This window comes from Halichoeres trimaculatus, unplaced genomic scaffold (genome assembly GCF_033239565.1).
Source record: "Halichoeres trimaculatus isolate MK-OKI-2021-1 unplaced genomic scaffold, fHalTri1.1 fHalTri1_scaffold_6, whole genome shotgun sequence".
Taxonomy (NCBI): Eukaryota; Metazoa; Chordata; class Actinopteri; order Labriformes; family Labridae; genus Halichoeres; species Halichoeres trimaculatus.
In genome coordinates this window covers 9126376-9144794 of record NW_027437184.1, presented here as the reverse complement: position 1 = coordinate 9144794, position 18419 = coordinate 9126376, and the positions used below count along the sequence as shown (strand labels likewise).

General features: G+C 37.2%; 1 protein-coding gene and 1 non-coding gene across 4 annotated transcripts in view; one reads left to right on the top strand and one right to left on the bottom strand.

Annotated features, from left to right (window-relative positions):
• Positions 1-9887, bottom strand: part of st6gal1 (ST6 beta-galactosamide alpha-2,6-sialyltranferase 1) — a 31512-nt gene extending 21625 nt beyond the window's left edge. Inside the window, exons 1-2 of one of the 3 annotated variants that reach the window (XM_074672770.1) lie at positions 9548-9887; positions 5082-5177 (exon numbers count right to left, since the gene is read on the bottom strand). In XM_074672770.1, coding sequence (XP_074528871.1) covers positions 5082-5093 — 12 coding nt within the window. In that variant the 5' untranslated portion in view covers positions 5094-5177; positions 9548-9887. The remainder of the gene's footprint in view (positions 1-5081; positions 5178-9547) is intronic. The other 2 variants (XM_074672769.1, XM_074672771.1) reach the window with 2 other exon arrangements.
• A 2422-nt stretch (positions 9888-12309) lies between these two features.
• Positions 12310-12381, top strand: trnaw-cca (transfer RNA tryptophan (anticodon CCA)). Its single transcript has one exon. It is a non-coding gene; the product is annotated as a tRNA-Trp (tRNA).
• The last annotated feature ends 6038 nt before the right edge of the window (positions 12382-18419 follow it).

Here is an 18419-nt window from a genome sequence, read left to right as displayed (position 1 = left end):
TTACGTAAAACTAATATAAACATAAATTATATGAAACAATATAATATGAGCTTAAATAATTAGAAACTTGGACTCTGTAACAATAAAGGCAGACTCACATGAAATTAAACTATTACAGATGCTCTGATTCAGTCAGTGCAGTAAACAAGCACGTCCCAGTACGTCGCTATGATGGTGCCGTATTGCGCTGACAACTGCCGAAAACAGTCGTAAAATTGGTTGGGAAAATGTGTCGGATTAATTTAAATCCTAAAGGCTATTAATATTGTCAGAAACGATATCTAAGGACATTTTATCTATAATTTTGGTTAGTTTCAGTTAGTTTTGTGAACATAAGATACAGTTTTAGTTTACTTATCTTTTTTTTTTTCTTTTATAGTTTTTATTAGTTTGACTTAACTGCAGTGTATTTTAAATTTTAGTTTTCATTTTTAGTTTCGTTTTGGTTAGCTATCATAACCATGATTAGGACAGTGTACCTAGTCTTCTTTTACTGTTTGAGCATTGGTAAAACAATGCATCAAGCCTCATTTGGACTATAAAGTTTGCAACACCACCTGAATCTCTGTCTCCATTAGTTGCGCTTTCAGCTTGTCCCGTGACAAAGAGCAGCCATTCTCTGGTGTGTGAGAGGAGGGAGCTGTGTGGGTGCCGAAGATTCTGGTGATGCTTTTTCTTTTTACAAAATGAGAGACAATGGTCATAAATGTCAATGCACACGTGTTTTTTAATGTTCTAGCTTTACGTTTATCCTTTAAAAATTTGTTCCCAATGTTTGATTGCAGTGTTTTTTCCTTCACTAAACCTCTGACTTCCAATTTTGTTTTTGGATTTATTCTTCATTTTGAACTGTTTTATTCTCTCATATAAACTGCAGTAAATTGGCAATAACTACAGATATTGAAAGTTCAAAGCATTCCAGGAAAATGGGCCAATTTATTTACTCATGGAACATTTTTGACCGTTTTATAGTCAAAATAAGCAAAATAGGCCCAGGCAGGCATTTTGAGGTTCGGGTGTTAGAGGGTTAACAAGGGATGTTTGTTTTTCAAGTGCTCTGTAAATAAAGTTGACTTGAATTGAGTTGAGCCAAAATATCTCTATCACTCCTGGTGGCTGACTGTGGTATCAGTGATAGAAGCCTGACTCATAAAAGCTAAAAATGCATTCAGTGTTGTAATGAAATGAAAAAAAAAAAACCAACAATATACATCAAATTTACAATGCTATGCCAAAATTTGATTTTTATTTGAGGGCCCGGCCCTGAGGTGACTGTCCAGTAAATTTCTTATAGTTGGTGACCCCTGGTCTATGGCATTGATTTCTGTTTAAATTATGCTAAGCATCCAACCACAGTCATAAGGGAGACTGCTGCATCCAGACAATGCAGTAGATATTCTCAACAAGGAGGATGAGTCAGAAAAGCTGGCTGTTCAGAGTGCTTTATAACATTAAATTAATGGGAAGTTGACTGGAAGGGAAAAGAGAGGAAGTAGGACTGTCAAGGAAGTTGAGTCTAGACATTCAGACAGCTTCACAAGGAGTGTACTGAGGCTGGTGTCAGTGCTTCATGAGCTACCATGACCATGCGCAGACATTTTTGGTAAAAGAGCTATAAGAGAACTGTACTGTTGCTTCCAAGATCCAAAGTCCACTTTTTAGGTCAGAGTCAGTTTAGAAATTTGTTTTAGAAATGATCCTAGAGCCAGGAGGAAATACTTAAAATCACAGAGTCCAGTGTGATATTTCTGCAGCTTGTGATGATTTGGAGTACCAAGTCCTCGGCTGGTGTTCGTCCACTGAGTTTCTTAAAGTACAAAGTCAACTGAAACATCCATCAGAAGATTTTGGTGCACTCCATGCCCCAATCTGCAAACAAGCTCTGTGGACGTGCTGAATTTCTCTTCCAGCAGAACTTGGCTCCTGCCCACAGCGCCAAAACGTCCACCAAATGGTTTGATCTCCAAATAACTGTGGGCAATAAGCCAGCAAAGTACAGACAAGGCGAACGTGACCATGCAACCCTTGCTTGAGTATTATATCACCAAAACTACGGACTGATCACCTCCTTACGCCGCAACATGACTTAATATTCCAGAAAATTGAGAGATACTGGAAAACTGATTTTATTGATATTTAAGCAAAAGGGTATGAAATATTCCACTTTGCATGTCACAAATATAAAGATAACGGAAAATGACTTTACTGATTAAATTAAAACAGAAAAACTTCCTGTTTCTTGTCCTTCGATGCACCTCCAAGTCAGGGGAGATGCTAACTTATTGCCTCGGTTATGCGGCAGGTAGCCTGACATACAACCACACAGACCTCCAGGTGCCTGCTAAATCATCACCTAACTCATTTAAAAACTGGGCAGTATTAGGTAGCACACATCAGACATCAATCAGAGACAGGGGGAGCAGAGTGGCGCTGATTCTAGTCTCTAATGTGATAAATCTGCTGCTTCTCTACAGGGCTGCCGGGCTTTGACACTGGGAAACAAGGCTGTTATGTAAGCCGATAACCTGAGAGCATTTCTGCTAAAATAGAGCCGTGTGTGAGCACTGACCTTGACCGATAGATGAACTTCGAGTGACACACAAAGAAAGGCAGTGAATCCTTTCTTCTTTTGCCAAAATAAAACCTGTATAAATCTTTCAAGAAGGGGATGACATAATCAAAATGTTTTGTCTGTCCTATCCTCTTGATAATCATGAACCAGCTCAAACTTCCTGAGCTGCTTAGTTATAATATTTCATCCGTCAGATCTTTGAGGTATGAGGTGACAAAACTAAGTAGTCCTGTCCTGAAATCAAGGGAAAAAAACAAAACTTGAAAACTTTTCCCACCCACACACTTTTCCAACCAAACCCTGTTGGAAGAAGAGAGTTAACACACATTTTGTTGTATATATCTTTGTTTTGGCCATCCAAATTTTCAATACCAACATCCTTCTAATACAGGTCTGCTGTTTTTACACTCAATAATATCAAAAAGAGTTAAAGACCATGAAAAAACTAGAAAAGCACTCAGACCTCCACCAAGTGTGTTGTGAGTCTCGCGCAAAACTTTAGCCTTATTTTAATGTTATACTCCCTTTCAGCAGACTGTCTGCTACAATTTGGTGTTAGTTGCAGGTTTGTGCGATAATTTGTTACCTGACAGTGATGAAAATTATGATGACCCAGTACATATTTCATATTCTGGATCTTAGTAGCCAGAAGGGCTGGACAATTAATTGGATTTTAATCGTGATTTCAATTTTGCCATCTGACAATCATAAAAACAATATAATCAAAGAAAAACAATTAATATGCCACACAGTGTAGATGTATGCAAGTTCCTGTGCTTCACAGCTCTTCTGTGTTCCATGTGCAGCCACAGCGAGTGTGTGTGACTTATGTGTATCAATAATACTGTATGTGCCACTTGCTGGTTCTTTAAAGTTGTGTTTAAATCAGTACTGAAGTTTTTGAATAAATGAATGATAGTGTATATTAATTGTGATTTCAATATCACTTATAATGATCAGGATTCTTTTTTTTACCATAATCGCCCAGCCCTAGTATCCAGAATATTGAGGATCTGGATCGTACTTTTACATCTGTCAGAAATTATGGTGACCTTGTCTTGTATTGTTTTGCAAAGCAATATGAACATTTATGGTGGAGTTATACACACATATGGTGAAAATGTCCCTATCTCACAATGATTAAGAATCCTTTAAAAAAATCCTGGATCCAGACGGTGATCTGGATCATCTCTTAATCCCTTTTGGGACATATTCTTAAATTTTTATCAAGATCCGATGGTTAATTTTTGAGCTATGTTGTTCACAAACAAACAAACAGACACATAGGCAAACTCTCCCCAAAACTCAACCTCCTTGGCAGAGGTAATTTACAGGTACCTAGTTGAAGTTTCAACTTGAAGTAATTGAAACAGAATGAAAAAAGCAGCAGTGGTAACTGAAAATTAGGATGTTATCTTTTGATTGTTTCACCTCGGCTATGCTCTAAATGACTTACAAAAAACACATACAGCTCCACAAAAAAACATGCAGGAAAGGTGCTGGATTTAGTCATTAGTTATTCACAGGTGAGTTGCACTTCTTGCCCTCTTGTGTGTGTGTTTCTGCTCCTCGCTCTTTCACAACACTCTTTTAACTCCCCTCATTCACATCTCCAAAAACTAAACGTTACCTACCATAAAAGTTATAAACATCTTTAAGATTCCACAACACTCTGGTATTTAGAGGTGTCCTAGTCCGATATTGATACCGCATCGGTCCGATATCAGCAAGTATCGGTATTGTATCAGAATGCATCTAAAATCTCAGATATAAGCAGTTTCTGTTACCCATTGGTTAATAATAAATGGGCCCGTTTTTCCTCATGCCTACTGTTGCTGACTACTGTTCTTTGTTTGAATAACATCACCTAATCAAGCCTTTTCTAACATAACAGACATACTACAAAATAAGTAATAAAAGTATGCATGTTTATTGCTTATATCGTATCGGATTAATATCGGTATCTGCCAATACTCAATGCTGCAGTATCGTATCGTATCGGAAGTGAAAATGTAATATCGGGACATCCCTACTGATATTAATATCCATAATAAGCTCATTGCCTGTACATAGTCACAACTGAGCTGTGTTCAGAAGAGAAATGAGATGCTAACAGTTGAAAGAAAAAGAAAATACAACATTTTTTTGTGACTGAGATCGGCAGTGTTGGTAAAATGAGGCACAACTGCTGGTGCTGGTCAGTTTTAACCAGTGAGACATGTCCACTAAACTTCAGTGTATTTCCTATTCTGATTTAATGCCCTGGATGTCGCTCCAGCTGGCCTTGTTTTGATTCTTTCTCAGTAGCAGGTGCTGTTAAATTTGCATACTTCATTCCGTTGTAGGTGTATCAGCATAATGAATGAATCATGGCACTAACAGCAACTGTTACAACTGTGAGTCATCTCAAGACCGCTGGAGCTTTCCAACAGACTGATCATTTCACTGGGAACAGATTTATTTTTATTCCACACACTGGACTCTGTAGTGATGAGTGTAGTGATGTTACCTTGTAGCTCATGGTGTGTGTGGTACCGCACGCTGCGTTGCTGTTGTTGTGTTGCTTAGAAACGGGCTGCAGCCTTCAAGTTTCCCCTCATCTCCTCTGTGGATGAAGAGATACAGTTTTATTCACTGCCAGCTCTCTGTATGGATGATGTAACCACACTCACACATATATACCTCAAAAAGCTTTATTCTGCTTCTACTTTAAAACTTCAGAACAAAAGCAGAGCTCTCAGAAGCCTAGCTTTTACAGTAGAGCAATAAAACATGGTGGTTTTATTCTTTTACATTTGCTGCCACTTCATCCTTTCCTATGGCTTCTTGTAAGTAAGTCCCTTTGCTCATAATCTTTATCCCCTCCAGGCAGACAGAGTGCTCTGTCCTATTTCTCTGAAAGTCTTACATACTTATACATACGAGTACGCTGTACAATCTGAGGCCATTTCTGACCTGGTTTTCAGCCTGCATGACTGATTTAAAATCAGTCTGTGTGTAATAAGGGATGGACATTTCAATAGGATGTGGTAGTCATCAGGAAGTATTTGACGATTAATTGATTAGCTCAACTGGCCCTTCTGCTGGGCTCTCTGTGCAGTTTCTGTGCAAAAAATTGCACTTCACCTTAGTTTTGTTTTCCTATTTGAATTATATTTTTCCACTTTAATTCCTGTTGAAACATTCCCCAGAACAGCCCATGTATGGGCTTAGTAGTGAGGTTGTTGATTGACGACTTGGAGCAGGATGCATCCTTCTTAAACTGTGATTTGAGTTCTGTTTATAAGTGTTCCTGTTCCTGCTCCTACCTAGCAATGATAAATATAACATATAAGAAATATCATCTTGGGATTGGGGAACACATAGGCCCATTTGCTCATCTGGAAAAAAACAACAACACAAAAATAAATAGTAAAAATGAAAAAATATTAATTGTAAACCGGATGTTCACTGACAGACACATTCAGCTGAAGGTCTCCAGTTTACAGGGTCACTCTTTAAACTGGAACACCAGGAGCTGACAGGGACACATTCACATTATTAGCCTCAAAGAAGACAATCATCAAGGAGTTAGAAAACCAAAGCCCCGTTTTCACCAAGCAGTTCAGTTCGGTTCGTCTCAGCACGGCGCGCATTTTATGGCACTTCCACTGACTAACCCAGGGACAGATCCCCAAATAACCAAGATAAGCTGTCCCACTTTTTGGGACCCTTCCGTAGGGGTGCCAGACTAAACCGATCTGATCCCGGGAGGTGGAGCTACAACACTACAGACCGTTGGTTGGTCAAAAGTGTGACAGCAGCTTTATTCTTCTCTGAAACAAAACTTGATCGTGCTTTGTAACAAAGAGCCGCATGCCAATCACAAAGAAGGCAAATTGCTGGAAGTCTTACATACTTGCTCTTTGTTTTCTGTGTCACGTTTTTGTTTTTTTTTGGTTGGATTTATCGGTGCTACATATATATATATATATATATATATATATATATATATATATATATATCACTTCTTGTTTTAAAATCCCTCTTAAAAACACACTTTTACTCCGTGGCTTTTAATTTCTTTTAATTTATCATATCGGTGGTTTTGTTTTAATGGCACTTGCTGTGAGCTTGTCTGCTTCTTAATTTGTATGTTGGTTGCTTGCTTTGCTTTGTGTGCAGAGTTTTTTTTTTATATATTTATACTGTGCAGCACTTTGGCTACCCCCGTTGGTACTTTTAAATGTGCTATAAATAAAGCTGTATTGTATTGTATTGTATTGTGTTGTATATCATGCTGTTATTTAACTGATGCGGCTATTAGCATCCAGCTTACACCCTGCCTCTTACAAGGGGGCACGATCAGCTGTGGAAACACAAACAGGACCAGGCTTAACCAAGCCAACCTGTAACAAACTGGGCTGCTTGGTGGAAATGGGGCTCAAGTCATTCACAGCTGGGTGCCATGCCTCCCAAAGTTCCTGGAACTCTGGAAAGTACTACCTCTCAGGAAGGGCCATTTTCAAATTATCCCCCAGAATCAAATTTCAAACACTCCAATGCAATACTCATAAACTGCACAGAACATGGACATAATCTTGGTCTGATTTCTGAAAAAGCTTTTTGAAGCCCCAAGATGGCGGTCGCCATATTGGAAATGCTGACTGGCCAAACTTATATACAACCATGACAGCAAAGGAGTGGAAGTGAGACCTGCTTTGCTCCAAATTAAGATTAAACCTCTTTGTTGAGTTTTCAAGCTTTTTTTTCTTTTCTTAAAGCCCTGCACTTTTGACGCAGCCAGATGCGGTGATATTTTTGGCTGTCCAGCTTCTTATTGAAATGTATGATTTATCCATTTGCTTCTTGGACAAAATTCATGTCAGACTTCTGCTTTTCTGACAGACTTTTTAACCCATAGTACTGGGTCACAGTCTGCTCTGCTTGGGGTGTTGCAACTTCACCATAACAGCATTTTGCAGAGACTGGGTTCATGCATGACTTATTCTCTGAACTGCATGTTTTAGAAAACACAGGTGAGAGACACTGGTGGTTTTCCAGTTTCAGTTTTCAGTTATGATTTGACATTCTTGGGGTGTAGGCTGGGTAACAAAGACATTTTGTAGCCATAGCCTTCTTTTGATAGCAACCAGCTATTCTCATCATGAAAAAGAAGGTCAACTCACGAGTTTCTATGGCCAGCCAACTTCTTTTTTGTTACACCCTTTCTTTCTCACACTCTTTAGTCTCACTTCGCACTTACATAAATTCTCACTTCTTTCTGGCAGCTTCTTTCTCTTTTGTTTTTGTACATGTTGCTGTGAACCTTTGTTTTCTTCTTTGTCATTTCTGTTTGATTTGATAATTAAAGTGATGATAATAAATAGCTTTCAACCAAAATCCCACATGCTTTACAATATCTACTTTTTTGTTGGGCAGCAGAAAATAGCACTAAGCAAATAACACAATGCAAGATAGCACAGGTTTCACATTGTTTAACTGTTGTTACGCTCTGAAGAACATACAAACACCTGCACAACTCTACAAAAACATTGTTCATTTGCAGCTGGTGTTGCACTTCTTGCTTGCTATCTGTGTGTCTCAGCTCCTCTCTCCTTCACACCACTCTCTTAGTGCTGTTAAGGTTTGTCACATCAACACTGAAGCTGTAAATAACATTTTTATCATCCCTCAAACAGGGGCATTACCTAGTTTCACCACTTAACTTTTGCTACTCATTCAAATTAAAAAAGGCATTTACAAAAACACCTTTAGTAACTCACAAGCTCAAAACATGAGTCTAAAAAACAATGTGTCTAAAATACTATCAAGAATGTATGATAAAATAACGTTTTTATAGGTTTAAACAGCTTGTACCTGTGTCTCTCGACACTTACTTTTTTTCTTCTTGGCTTCATATTTCAGAGCCAGAAGCCAGAGGTTGCCTACCTTCAAAATAAAAAGTCCTCACATCAAATTATTCCAAACTTCCTGTGCAGAAGCTTTTAAATTATAAATGGCCTCAAAACTTTTTTAATTGTAAAATTGAAAATATTTCAAACGTTGAAAGCATAAGGTTATGGCACTGGGTTTTAGCTTTAAGTTTCTCTAATCAAAGCAAACACTGTACAATAAATTTTGAGTTTTGAAGCCCATGGTTACTTACTTAACCTAACCTGGATGACCAGGCTAGAGTCAAATTGATGAAGATGGCTGCAAAGATTTATAATTTTGAATGGATGTAAATGTTGTTCTCTAGGCTTATGGAGCCTGACTCTAGTGGACACTTGAGGAACTGCAATTTTCTGACGCTTAATTTCTTTTTTTATTTCAACACATACTTTTCTTCTTAATTGGCTTCTTATACAAAGACAGAGCAGGATAATAGTCCTAATAATGCAGATTAACTGCCTACCTTGAACCATACACTGGACGCCTGTTTTTTTGCGCTGTATATAAAGATTTATTTTGTTTTTTACTCTGCATGAGACATGTACTTGATTTTCTTTCTGCAATAGCATGCTGATTGTGTAGTTGTATCGTGTTGTATCTTTCATATTTGTTATTATTGCTTACTGTGTATGCCATAATTTTATTGTAATCGTAAATTGGCGATAACAGAGTCTGAAGCGTATTAAATTATAAGTTATGTTTGTAAAAATGTACAGATTTTAAAGGTTTAAAACATTAAAATAGTGCCACAGCATTCTAATTGTAATGCATTATTACTGAAAATTAAAAGGTGCACTGTTTAAATGTACTGAAATTGCATTCAAATTCATTGGGTGGTATAGTGAAAGCTAATACAAATAATAAATTGTTGAAATCATTTCAAAGGGCAATAACATATCCGGACATATAAATGCACGTCATGCCATTGACCCATATATATTTAAAGGCAGGCCGTCAGATATCACAAATGATCTCAGGATCACTACAAAAACACGAGAAAATGACTGAGATCAATAAAAATGTCGATAAACTGATACCTACATTTGTTAACCTTTCTCAATCTCATCCATCTTTCGCTTCTTGAAGGTGTTATGTTCACATTTGCTGACCTGCGTTAAGTGATGCTCCTCCGTTACTAGCCCACGAGCCGCGTCTCTCCTCTGATTTCTCGTCGCTACGGTACCGAGCAGGTTGTTGTTCCCGCCGCCATGTTCCCGCGTGGCTGTCCCGCCTCTGTCCGTCCGTCCGGTCCGGGATCACTGTCGTTGCCTGGGAGCATTTGGAGAAGTACGAACCGGATCCACGAGTCTCTCTCTCCCCCCGTCTCTCCCTTCTCGCTTTGATACCCCACCGCGCAGGATGCAGCACCGAGCGTTGAGCTAACGTTAAGACAGAAAGGCATTTCCGCTGAGCTTTTCAAAATAAGAGCATAGATTGAATTTACAGAAGAGGCATTGAAAGCTGTTGTATTCGAATAAATACTCGTTTTAAAAACAGCAACACTTCAACCTTCAACCTTCTTCAAAAATATATTTTCCTTTTAGATAAAAACTAAATGGACCTTTTTAGTGCTGTTTAGTTCTAGTAATCCTCTCTTATGAAGAACTCACTGAAGTCTTAAGCAAATATGCTTTATTTAAACTGACTCCAGAGATTGTTACATTTATCTTTTCTTGTCAAGTGTTTTTTTTTTTTTTTTTTTTTTTTTTACTTTGGGGGACCTCTGGTGACCCTGTAATATCCTTATAGTATTTACAGCTCTCAAATAATCTGTTTTTTTTTTTCAAACAGGTGTTTTAGAAAACCCTTTTTTCAGCCGCTGTCTGAAACACTTTCTTTTAACTGCTGTCTTAGAGGCTCCACAAACACTCTTTAATTTGATTGGGAAGCCCTCCGGAGGCCTGATTTGGGTAAAGCTATGGGCAGACCTTGATGTTTTAGGCCCACACCACCAAGGTGATAAGAATCGGTTAGGAGATCCTTATGTGATGATCTCATCATTTCACCAAGCCTCATGGAGAGCTCTTGAAAAATTTTGCAGAGTAACTGTGCTATGTTTTCAGGACTATGTGAATATGAAGATGAGGTTTGGAAATCAGCACACGTTCTGGTAGAAACACAGTATTATTTTATGCTCATATTTAAAACATTGGAAGGTGCAGTACTGTGTCTTTATCATTATATGATTATAACTTGTATCCCAAAAGCTGTGAAAGCACTGAAGGTAATAGACAACCTAACTTAGAGCATGTAGGAGCAGCACAGCACCTTGCCCTTTAGCAATGACCAGCCTTTTGTTTTGTGTACTATATTGTAGTTTTGGCCACTTGGACACCCTTATAAAAGGGAATTTCATCTCAAGATTTGTGTTTGCATTCAGTTTGTCTTGTGGTAGCCGTAAAACTTCCAGCCATCAGGCCAACCAACTTTAAATGTTACATGTTTTCACATTAATTTTCCATTCTTATTATCTACCGCACTTCCAAACAGACATATTGTATTGAAATGCATATTGTATTTCAGTTGCATTAGCTTCATATTGCATTTAATCAGTCGCTTACTGTATTGAAGCGACGTCACTTTCTCATGTTTTATTTTGAAGGGAAGAGATAATTATCTGACATCCGGCATACTCCAGTTTAAATCTGATTAACTTGACTGAACTCTCTGCAGCAGCCAAGACACGCAACCTCTCTGCAGAGAAGAGAGAGGAGGATGAAGAGAAACCAGAGGGCATCTTTTCTCTACAACGATTCGTCCTCAGTACTTTATCAGTTAATCATTTGTAATTAGTCTAGTCGTTATTACTGCAGATGTCATCATACTGCACCATCCTATTAAGATTTTAATAATGGTGATGCAATAAATTTCCTCTTTGTGATGAGGCTTGTGTATTGTGTTCTAAGAAATAGAGATATTAATGTGTTACTTGGTGCCATGATTTTACATGAAAGGAAAAGTATAAGCATTGGACACTTAAAGGGGACATTAAAGTAGAGCTAGTGTTTTGACATTACAAACTGAGGTGTAATGTGCGCTACTTAAAAAAATTACTCATTCTTTTTATTAAGATACGGTAAATTTAAAAAATATATCTGAAATTAGGAAAAGTTAAATTTATTTGGAAAGAAGAATTACATCATGTTACATTTTAGAATAATAGGGCCAAAATTAACTGACGGAGACTGAGCATGAAATAGATCGGGGGTAATTAGCATCTTGTAACTGCATAGGTCTTGTTCACTGACCGGGAATCGAACTCGGTTGACAGCCTCGAATCCTAACCACTAGACTACCAGGGAAGAAAGTACACCATTTTAGTAAGTAAGTTAATATGCATTTACGTGGTTCTTTCGGTGAAAAAACCGTATCATCGCTTTACTTCATCCTATCAGTAAGTCATATTCACGACGTCACAGCCCCTGTCCCCTCACACGTGACAGTTGCAACCTGACGTTAGCCCCGTTAGCTCTGTGGCTACCCAGTAACACACAACATAACGCATTAATCAGTTCTACCTGAAGTTAATTTCGTTCAGTTGACGGTGTACCCTCACCCTCTCTTCACTTGTTGTCTAGTGACCGTTTTTTTTTCTCTCTATCCATTGCTCTGCCTAACAGCCGGCTCAGCTACATTAGCCAGGGCTTAGCTTGTGCTAGCTGCTCTTTGCTGTGCTTTCTCCGGCTCGTGCTACACTTGCTGCTTAGGTATTTAACCATGGGAACGATACTTAATGTCCCCCAAATATATGGCACAGAACTGAATTATGTTCATTAATGAATACTGTATGATACTTTGAACAGGACCTCGTGGCGCAACGGTAGCGCGTCTGACTCCAGATCAGAAGGTTGCGTGTTCAAATCACGTCGGGGTCAATCTTTTCCCACGTTGAAATCAAGTGGCAGAGGACAAAGCGACTGAAAAAATGAAAAATGAAACCCCCTAAAAGATGTCGTAATTATAGTAAAATCCTGTATAGCAAGTTCTTAATTTCATTTTTTTTTATTATTTTTATCTATCTGTTAGCAATAGTCTCCAACTGCAAACAAGTAGATCGAAAGTTAAACTGAAACATTTGTGTTGAAAACCGACACCACATGGCAGCCCTTTTCCTGTTTCTGTATAGCATTTATTTTACTGCTTCAATTGCATGTTACAAATTTAGCCATACTACATACATATAAACTTTACACTTTACTTTAAAGTATATACACTCACCGACCACTGTATTAGGCACACTATGGTAGGGTCAGAATTTGGCGTCAACACCATGAAAGCATGGATCCATCCTGCATTGTATCAAAGGTTCAGGCTGCTGGTGGCGGCGCGATGGTGTGGGGGATATTTTCTTGGCACACATATATAAACAGTGGCTTCTACTATCAATAGTGAATGCTAAATATCCTTTGTCCTTGGTGTCTTTAATTATGTTGAAATGCTGACTCAGCATTTCAACATATTGTTATCCTGTGACTTTATTATGTTGAAATGCTGACTCAGCATTTCAACATATTGTTATCCGGTGACTTTATTATGTTGAAATGCTGACTCAGCATTTCAACATATTGTTATCCTGTGACTTTATTCCACTTCTTCTTCTTCTTCTTCTTATTCTTCCGTACGTTTTTTGGCTCTTTTCACAGCCTTCAAATTTTGTCCGATTTTCACCGTTCAACTTTTAAACTATTCAGCTTGTTTAGGAATAGTGTGCTATATCTTTTCACTTTTCTAACTATTAAACTTTTTGATTTATTCAGCTTTTTCCAAAAAAATTTCTCTATGTTAAACAGATGGGAAATTTCAGCTCCTCTGACTAAAATCTGCTTCAACTTCAACAAGCTCTAACTTCAGCTTACTCCCACTTACAGACTTCATTTTTGCTTTAAAATGTTTACTGATCTTTCCACTACTGATATCTGTAATAACTTTTTTAATATCTTCAACTGTTTTTGAGATTTCACTGTATAAGCGACACAAACTTTTCACTCTTTTCACCTCTCCTCCTGCTCTCAGAGGGCGGAATGTTTTCAATTTGACTGAGAGAAGCAGCTGCTGCTACTGAAAAAAACTGCCGATTAACCTGCCATAAAATTCTCAAACTTGATTCAAATCAAACAAAAAAGGCTGCTACTCCTTCAACTTCAACTGTTTCTACCTTTTGCAGACTTTGACTCGAGACTCTGTTCACACATTAAACTGGTCCTATTCTCCTCATCTCATTTACACATTAATCATAGATTTCTGCTTTCTTCTACATTTTTGAGATTTCACTGTTTGGTTTCTCTCTCTTTTTATTTAATTATTTTAACTTTTGTAGGCTGATTTACATTTCCACTGTATCCACTTTCTTTATCCACTCATTGTCTTTTCCTCATTTCTCTTAACATTTTTTTTTTCCTTTATTTTACATTTTCAGTTTTTTCCACTTTTATTCAAACTTTTCCAGCTTCAGCATTTCAACGCATTTGCTGCAAGGAAATGCAACTTCTCTAGTTATGTTGAAATGCTGATTCAGCATTTCAACATATTGTTATCCTACTTTATTATTCCAGGTTCTTCTTCTTCTTCTTCTTATTCTTCCGTACGTTTTTTGGCTCTTTTCACAGCCTTCAAATTTTGTCCGATTTTCACCGTTCAACTTTTAAACTATTCAGCTTTTTTAGGACATGTGTGCTATATCTTTTCACTTTTCTAACTATTAAACTTTTTGATTTATTCAGCTTTTTCCAAAAAAATTTCTCTATGTTAAACAGATGGGAAATGTCAGCTCCTTCCTTTAAATCTCCTTCAACTTTAACAAGCTCTAACTTCAGCTTACTTCCACTTACAGACTTCAATTAAACTTTAAAATGTTCAGCTATCTTTCCACTCTTCAGGTTTTTATCTGCTCTTCAACAGCTTTTACTGTTTTTGAGATTTCACTCTTCAAGCAACATAAACTTTTCCCACTTTGCCCCAAAATCGAAGCTGCTGGACTGCGGAATGTTTTCAAATAGAGTGAGAGAGGCTGCTGCAGTAAGGTTGTGCGAATCTCGATCGAATTGTCATAACTTCCAAAATCTTCACAGCAGAAAAATAAAAAGTACATTAAATGGTTCACTGAAGGCTCCTGCTTCTTACAAAGGGAGTATTTTAGCAAAAAAATGTACAGTTTTGCCAAAAAACGCCTCAGTGTGAGAGAAACCGTCACATCCCTGTAATCTGAAGTAATGTTAAAATCTGACCAATATTTCTCATCAACTTCATTCCTAACTACTTTTATACATCACCCTCCTGCGGTCAGTTTTAATCCTATCATCTTGTAAAGCATATCATCTTGTTCATCAGAGTCTCCAGATTCTCACAATGTTTTTGTTTTTCTTCTAGCCCTTAGGGTTTCAGCATAAATGCAGTTTGTTCGGACCTATGTCTAGCCCAAAAATCCAGCTTAAGATCAGTGGATGCAAAGGAGTTCCAAAGTTCAACTGCCATTTCACACTCATTATGACATCATGATGATCACCATGGTAACCACACAGCTGTGGATAATCACTGATTAGGTCTTTGAAGGACAGAGAAACACATATGTTTCTTTATAATGCCTAAACAGCCAACCCAAACTGTCTTACACGAACACATACAGCCAACCCAAACACACACAGACCAACACAAACAGACCAACACACACACACACACACACACACACACACACACACACACACACACACACACACACACACACACACACACACACACACACACACACACACACACACACACACACATTTTACCATCCAAAACAGTGAAAAGGCAGCAGAAGATTCAAACATGACAACCTTTCATCACACACAGCTGTTTATACTGAGTAATCAAAACATCCAGGAACAAAGACACACATGTACTTCAGTTACTTATAATACCATACCTCCCCCTTTGACTTAATCTACATGCTCCACTATTTATACAGCTTTTTCCCACAACTTATAATTGACAAACTGCTACTTTTTCTTCTTCTTCCTTCCTTTCTTCTTACTAGTGCTGCATTAATCTCTGTACTGTTTTCCCCCTATTTCTTCTACTTCTTCTCTCCATTCCACATTTTCAGCTCTGGTTCACATCATAACCCCTTTTTTATAACTTTTAAATGATTAAACTTTATTTAAAACATTTTACCATCAAAAACAGAGACTGAAATAATCTTCTGATCCCCTGCAACTCCTTCAACTTCAACTGCTTCTACCTTTTGCAGACTTTGACTTGAAACTGTTCACACATTAAACTGCTCCTATTCTCTTCATCCCATTTACACACAAGTCATAGATTTCTGCTTTCTTCTACATTTTTGAGATTTCACTGTTTGGTTTCTCTCTTTTTATTTAATTATTATGTTGAAATGCTGACTCAGCATTTCAACATATTGTTATCCTGTGACTTTATTATGTTGAAATGCTGACTCAGCATTTCAACATATTGTTATCCTGTGACTTTATTCCACTTCTTCTTATTCTTCCGTACGTTTTTTGGCTCTTTTCACAGCCTTCAAATTTTGTCCGATTTTCACCGTTCAACTTTTAAACTATTCAGCTTGTTTAGGAATAGTGTGCTATATCTTTTCACTTTTCTAACTATTAAACTTTTTGATTTATTCAGCTTTTTCCAAAAAAATTTCTCTATGTTAAACAGATGGGAAATATCAGCTCCTCTGACTAAAATCTGCTTCAACTTCAACAAGCTCTAACTTCAGCTTACTCCCACTTACAGACTTCATTTTTGCTTTAAAATGTTCACTGATCTTTCCACTACTGATATCTGTAATAACTTTTTTAATATCTTCAACTGTTTTTGAGATTTCACTGTATAAGCGACACAAACTTTTCACTCTTTTCACCTCTCCTCCTGCTCTCAGAGGGCGGAATGTTTTCAATTTGACTGAGAGAAGCAGCTGCTGCTACTGAAAAAAACTGCCGATTAACCTGCCATAAAATTCTCAAACTTCACTCAAATCAAACAAAAAAGGCTGCTACTCCTTCAACTTCAACTGCTTCTACCTTTTGCAGACTTTGACTCAAGGCTCTGTTCACACATTAAACTGGTCCTAGTCTCCTCATCTCATTTACACATTAATCATAGATTTCTGCTTTCTTCTACATTTTTGAGATTTCACTGTTTGGTTTCTCTCTCTTTTTATTTAATTATTTTAACTTTTGTAGGCTGATTTACATTTCCACTGTATCCACTTTCTTTATCCACTCATTGTCTTTTCCTCATTTCTCTTAACATTTTTTTTTTCCTTTATTTTACATTTTCAGTTTTTTCCACTTTTATTCAAACTTTTCCAGCTTCAGCATTTCAACGCATTTGCAGCAAGGAAATGCAACTTCTCTAGTTATGTTGAAATGCTGACTCAGCATTTCAACATATTGTTATCCTGTGACTTTATTAAACTTCTTATTCTTCCGTACGTTTTTTGGCTCTTTTCACAGCCTTCAAATTTTGTCCGATTTTCACCGTTCAACTTTTAAACTATTCAGCTTGTTTAGGAATAGTGTGCTATATCTTTTCACTTTTCTAACTATTAAACTTTTTGATTTATTCAGCTTTTTCCAAAAAAATTTCTCTATGTTAAACAGATGGGAAATTTCAGCTCCTCTGACTAAAATCTGCTTCAACTTCAACAAGCTCTAACTTCAGCTTACTCCCACTTACAGACTTCATTTTTGCTTTAAAATGTTCACTGATCTTTCCACTACTGATATCTGTAATAACTTTTTTAATATCTTCAACTGTTTTTGAGATTTCACTGTATAAGCGACACAAACTTTTCACTCTTTTCACCTCTCCTCCTGCTCTCAGAGGGCGGAATGTTTTCACTTTGACTGAGAGAAGCAGCTGCTGCTACTGAAAAAAACTGCCGATTAACCTGCCATAAAATTCTCAAACTTCACTCAAATCAAACAAAAAAGGCTGCTACTCCTTCAACTTCAACTGCTTCTACCTTTTGCAGACTTTGACTCGAGACTCTGTTCACACATTAAACTGGTCCTATTCTCCTCATCTCATTTACACATTAATCATAGATTTCTGCTTTCTTCTACATTTTTGAGATTTCACTGTTTGGTTTCTCTCTCTTTTTATTTAATTATTTTAACTTTTGTAGGCTGATTTACATTTCCACTGTATCCACTTTCTTTATCCACTCATTGTCTTTTCCTCATTTCTCTTAACATTTTTTTTTTTCCTTTATTTTACATTTTCAGTTTTTTCCACTTTTATTCAAACTTTTCCAGCTTCAGCATTTCAACGCATTTGCTGCAAGGAAATGCAACTTCTCTAGTTAAACTTCTTATTCTTCCGTACGTTTTTTGGCTCTTTTCACAGCCTTCAAATTTTGTCCGATTTTCACCGTTCAACTTTTAAACTATTCAGCTTGTTTAGGAATAGTGTGCTATATCTTTTCACTTTTCTAACTATTAAACTTTTTGATTTATTCAGCTTTTTCCAAAAAAATTTCTCTATGTTAAACAGATGGGAAATTTCAGCTCCTCTGACTAAAATCTGCTTCAACTTCAACAAGCTCTAACTTCAGCTTACTCCCACTTACAGACTTCATTTTTGCTTTAAAATGTTCACTGATCTTTCCACTACTGATATCTGTAATAACTTTTTTAATATCTTCAACTGTTTTTGAGATTTCACTGTATAAGCGACACAAACTTTTCACTCTTTTCACCTCTCCTCCTGCTCTCAGAGGGCGGAATGTTTTCAATTTGACTGAGAGAAGCAGCTGCTGCTACTGAAAAAAACTGCCGATTAACCTGCCATAAAATTCTCAAACTTGACTCAAATCAAACAAAAAAGGCTGCTACTCCTTCAACTTCAACTGCTTCTACCTTTGCAGACTTTGACTCGAGACTCTGTTCACACATTAAACTGG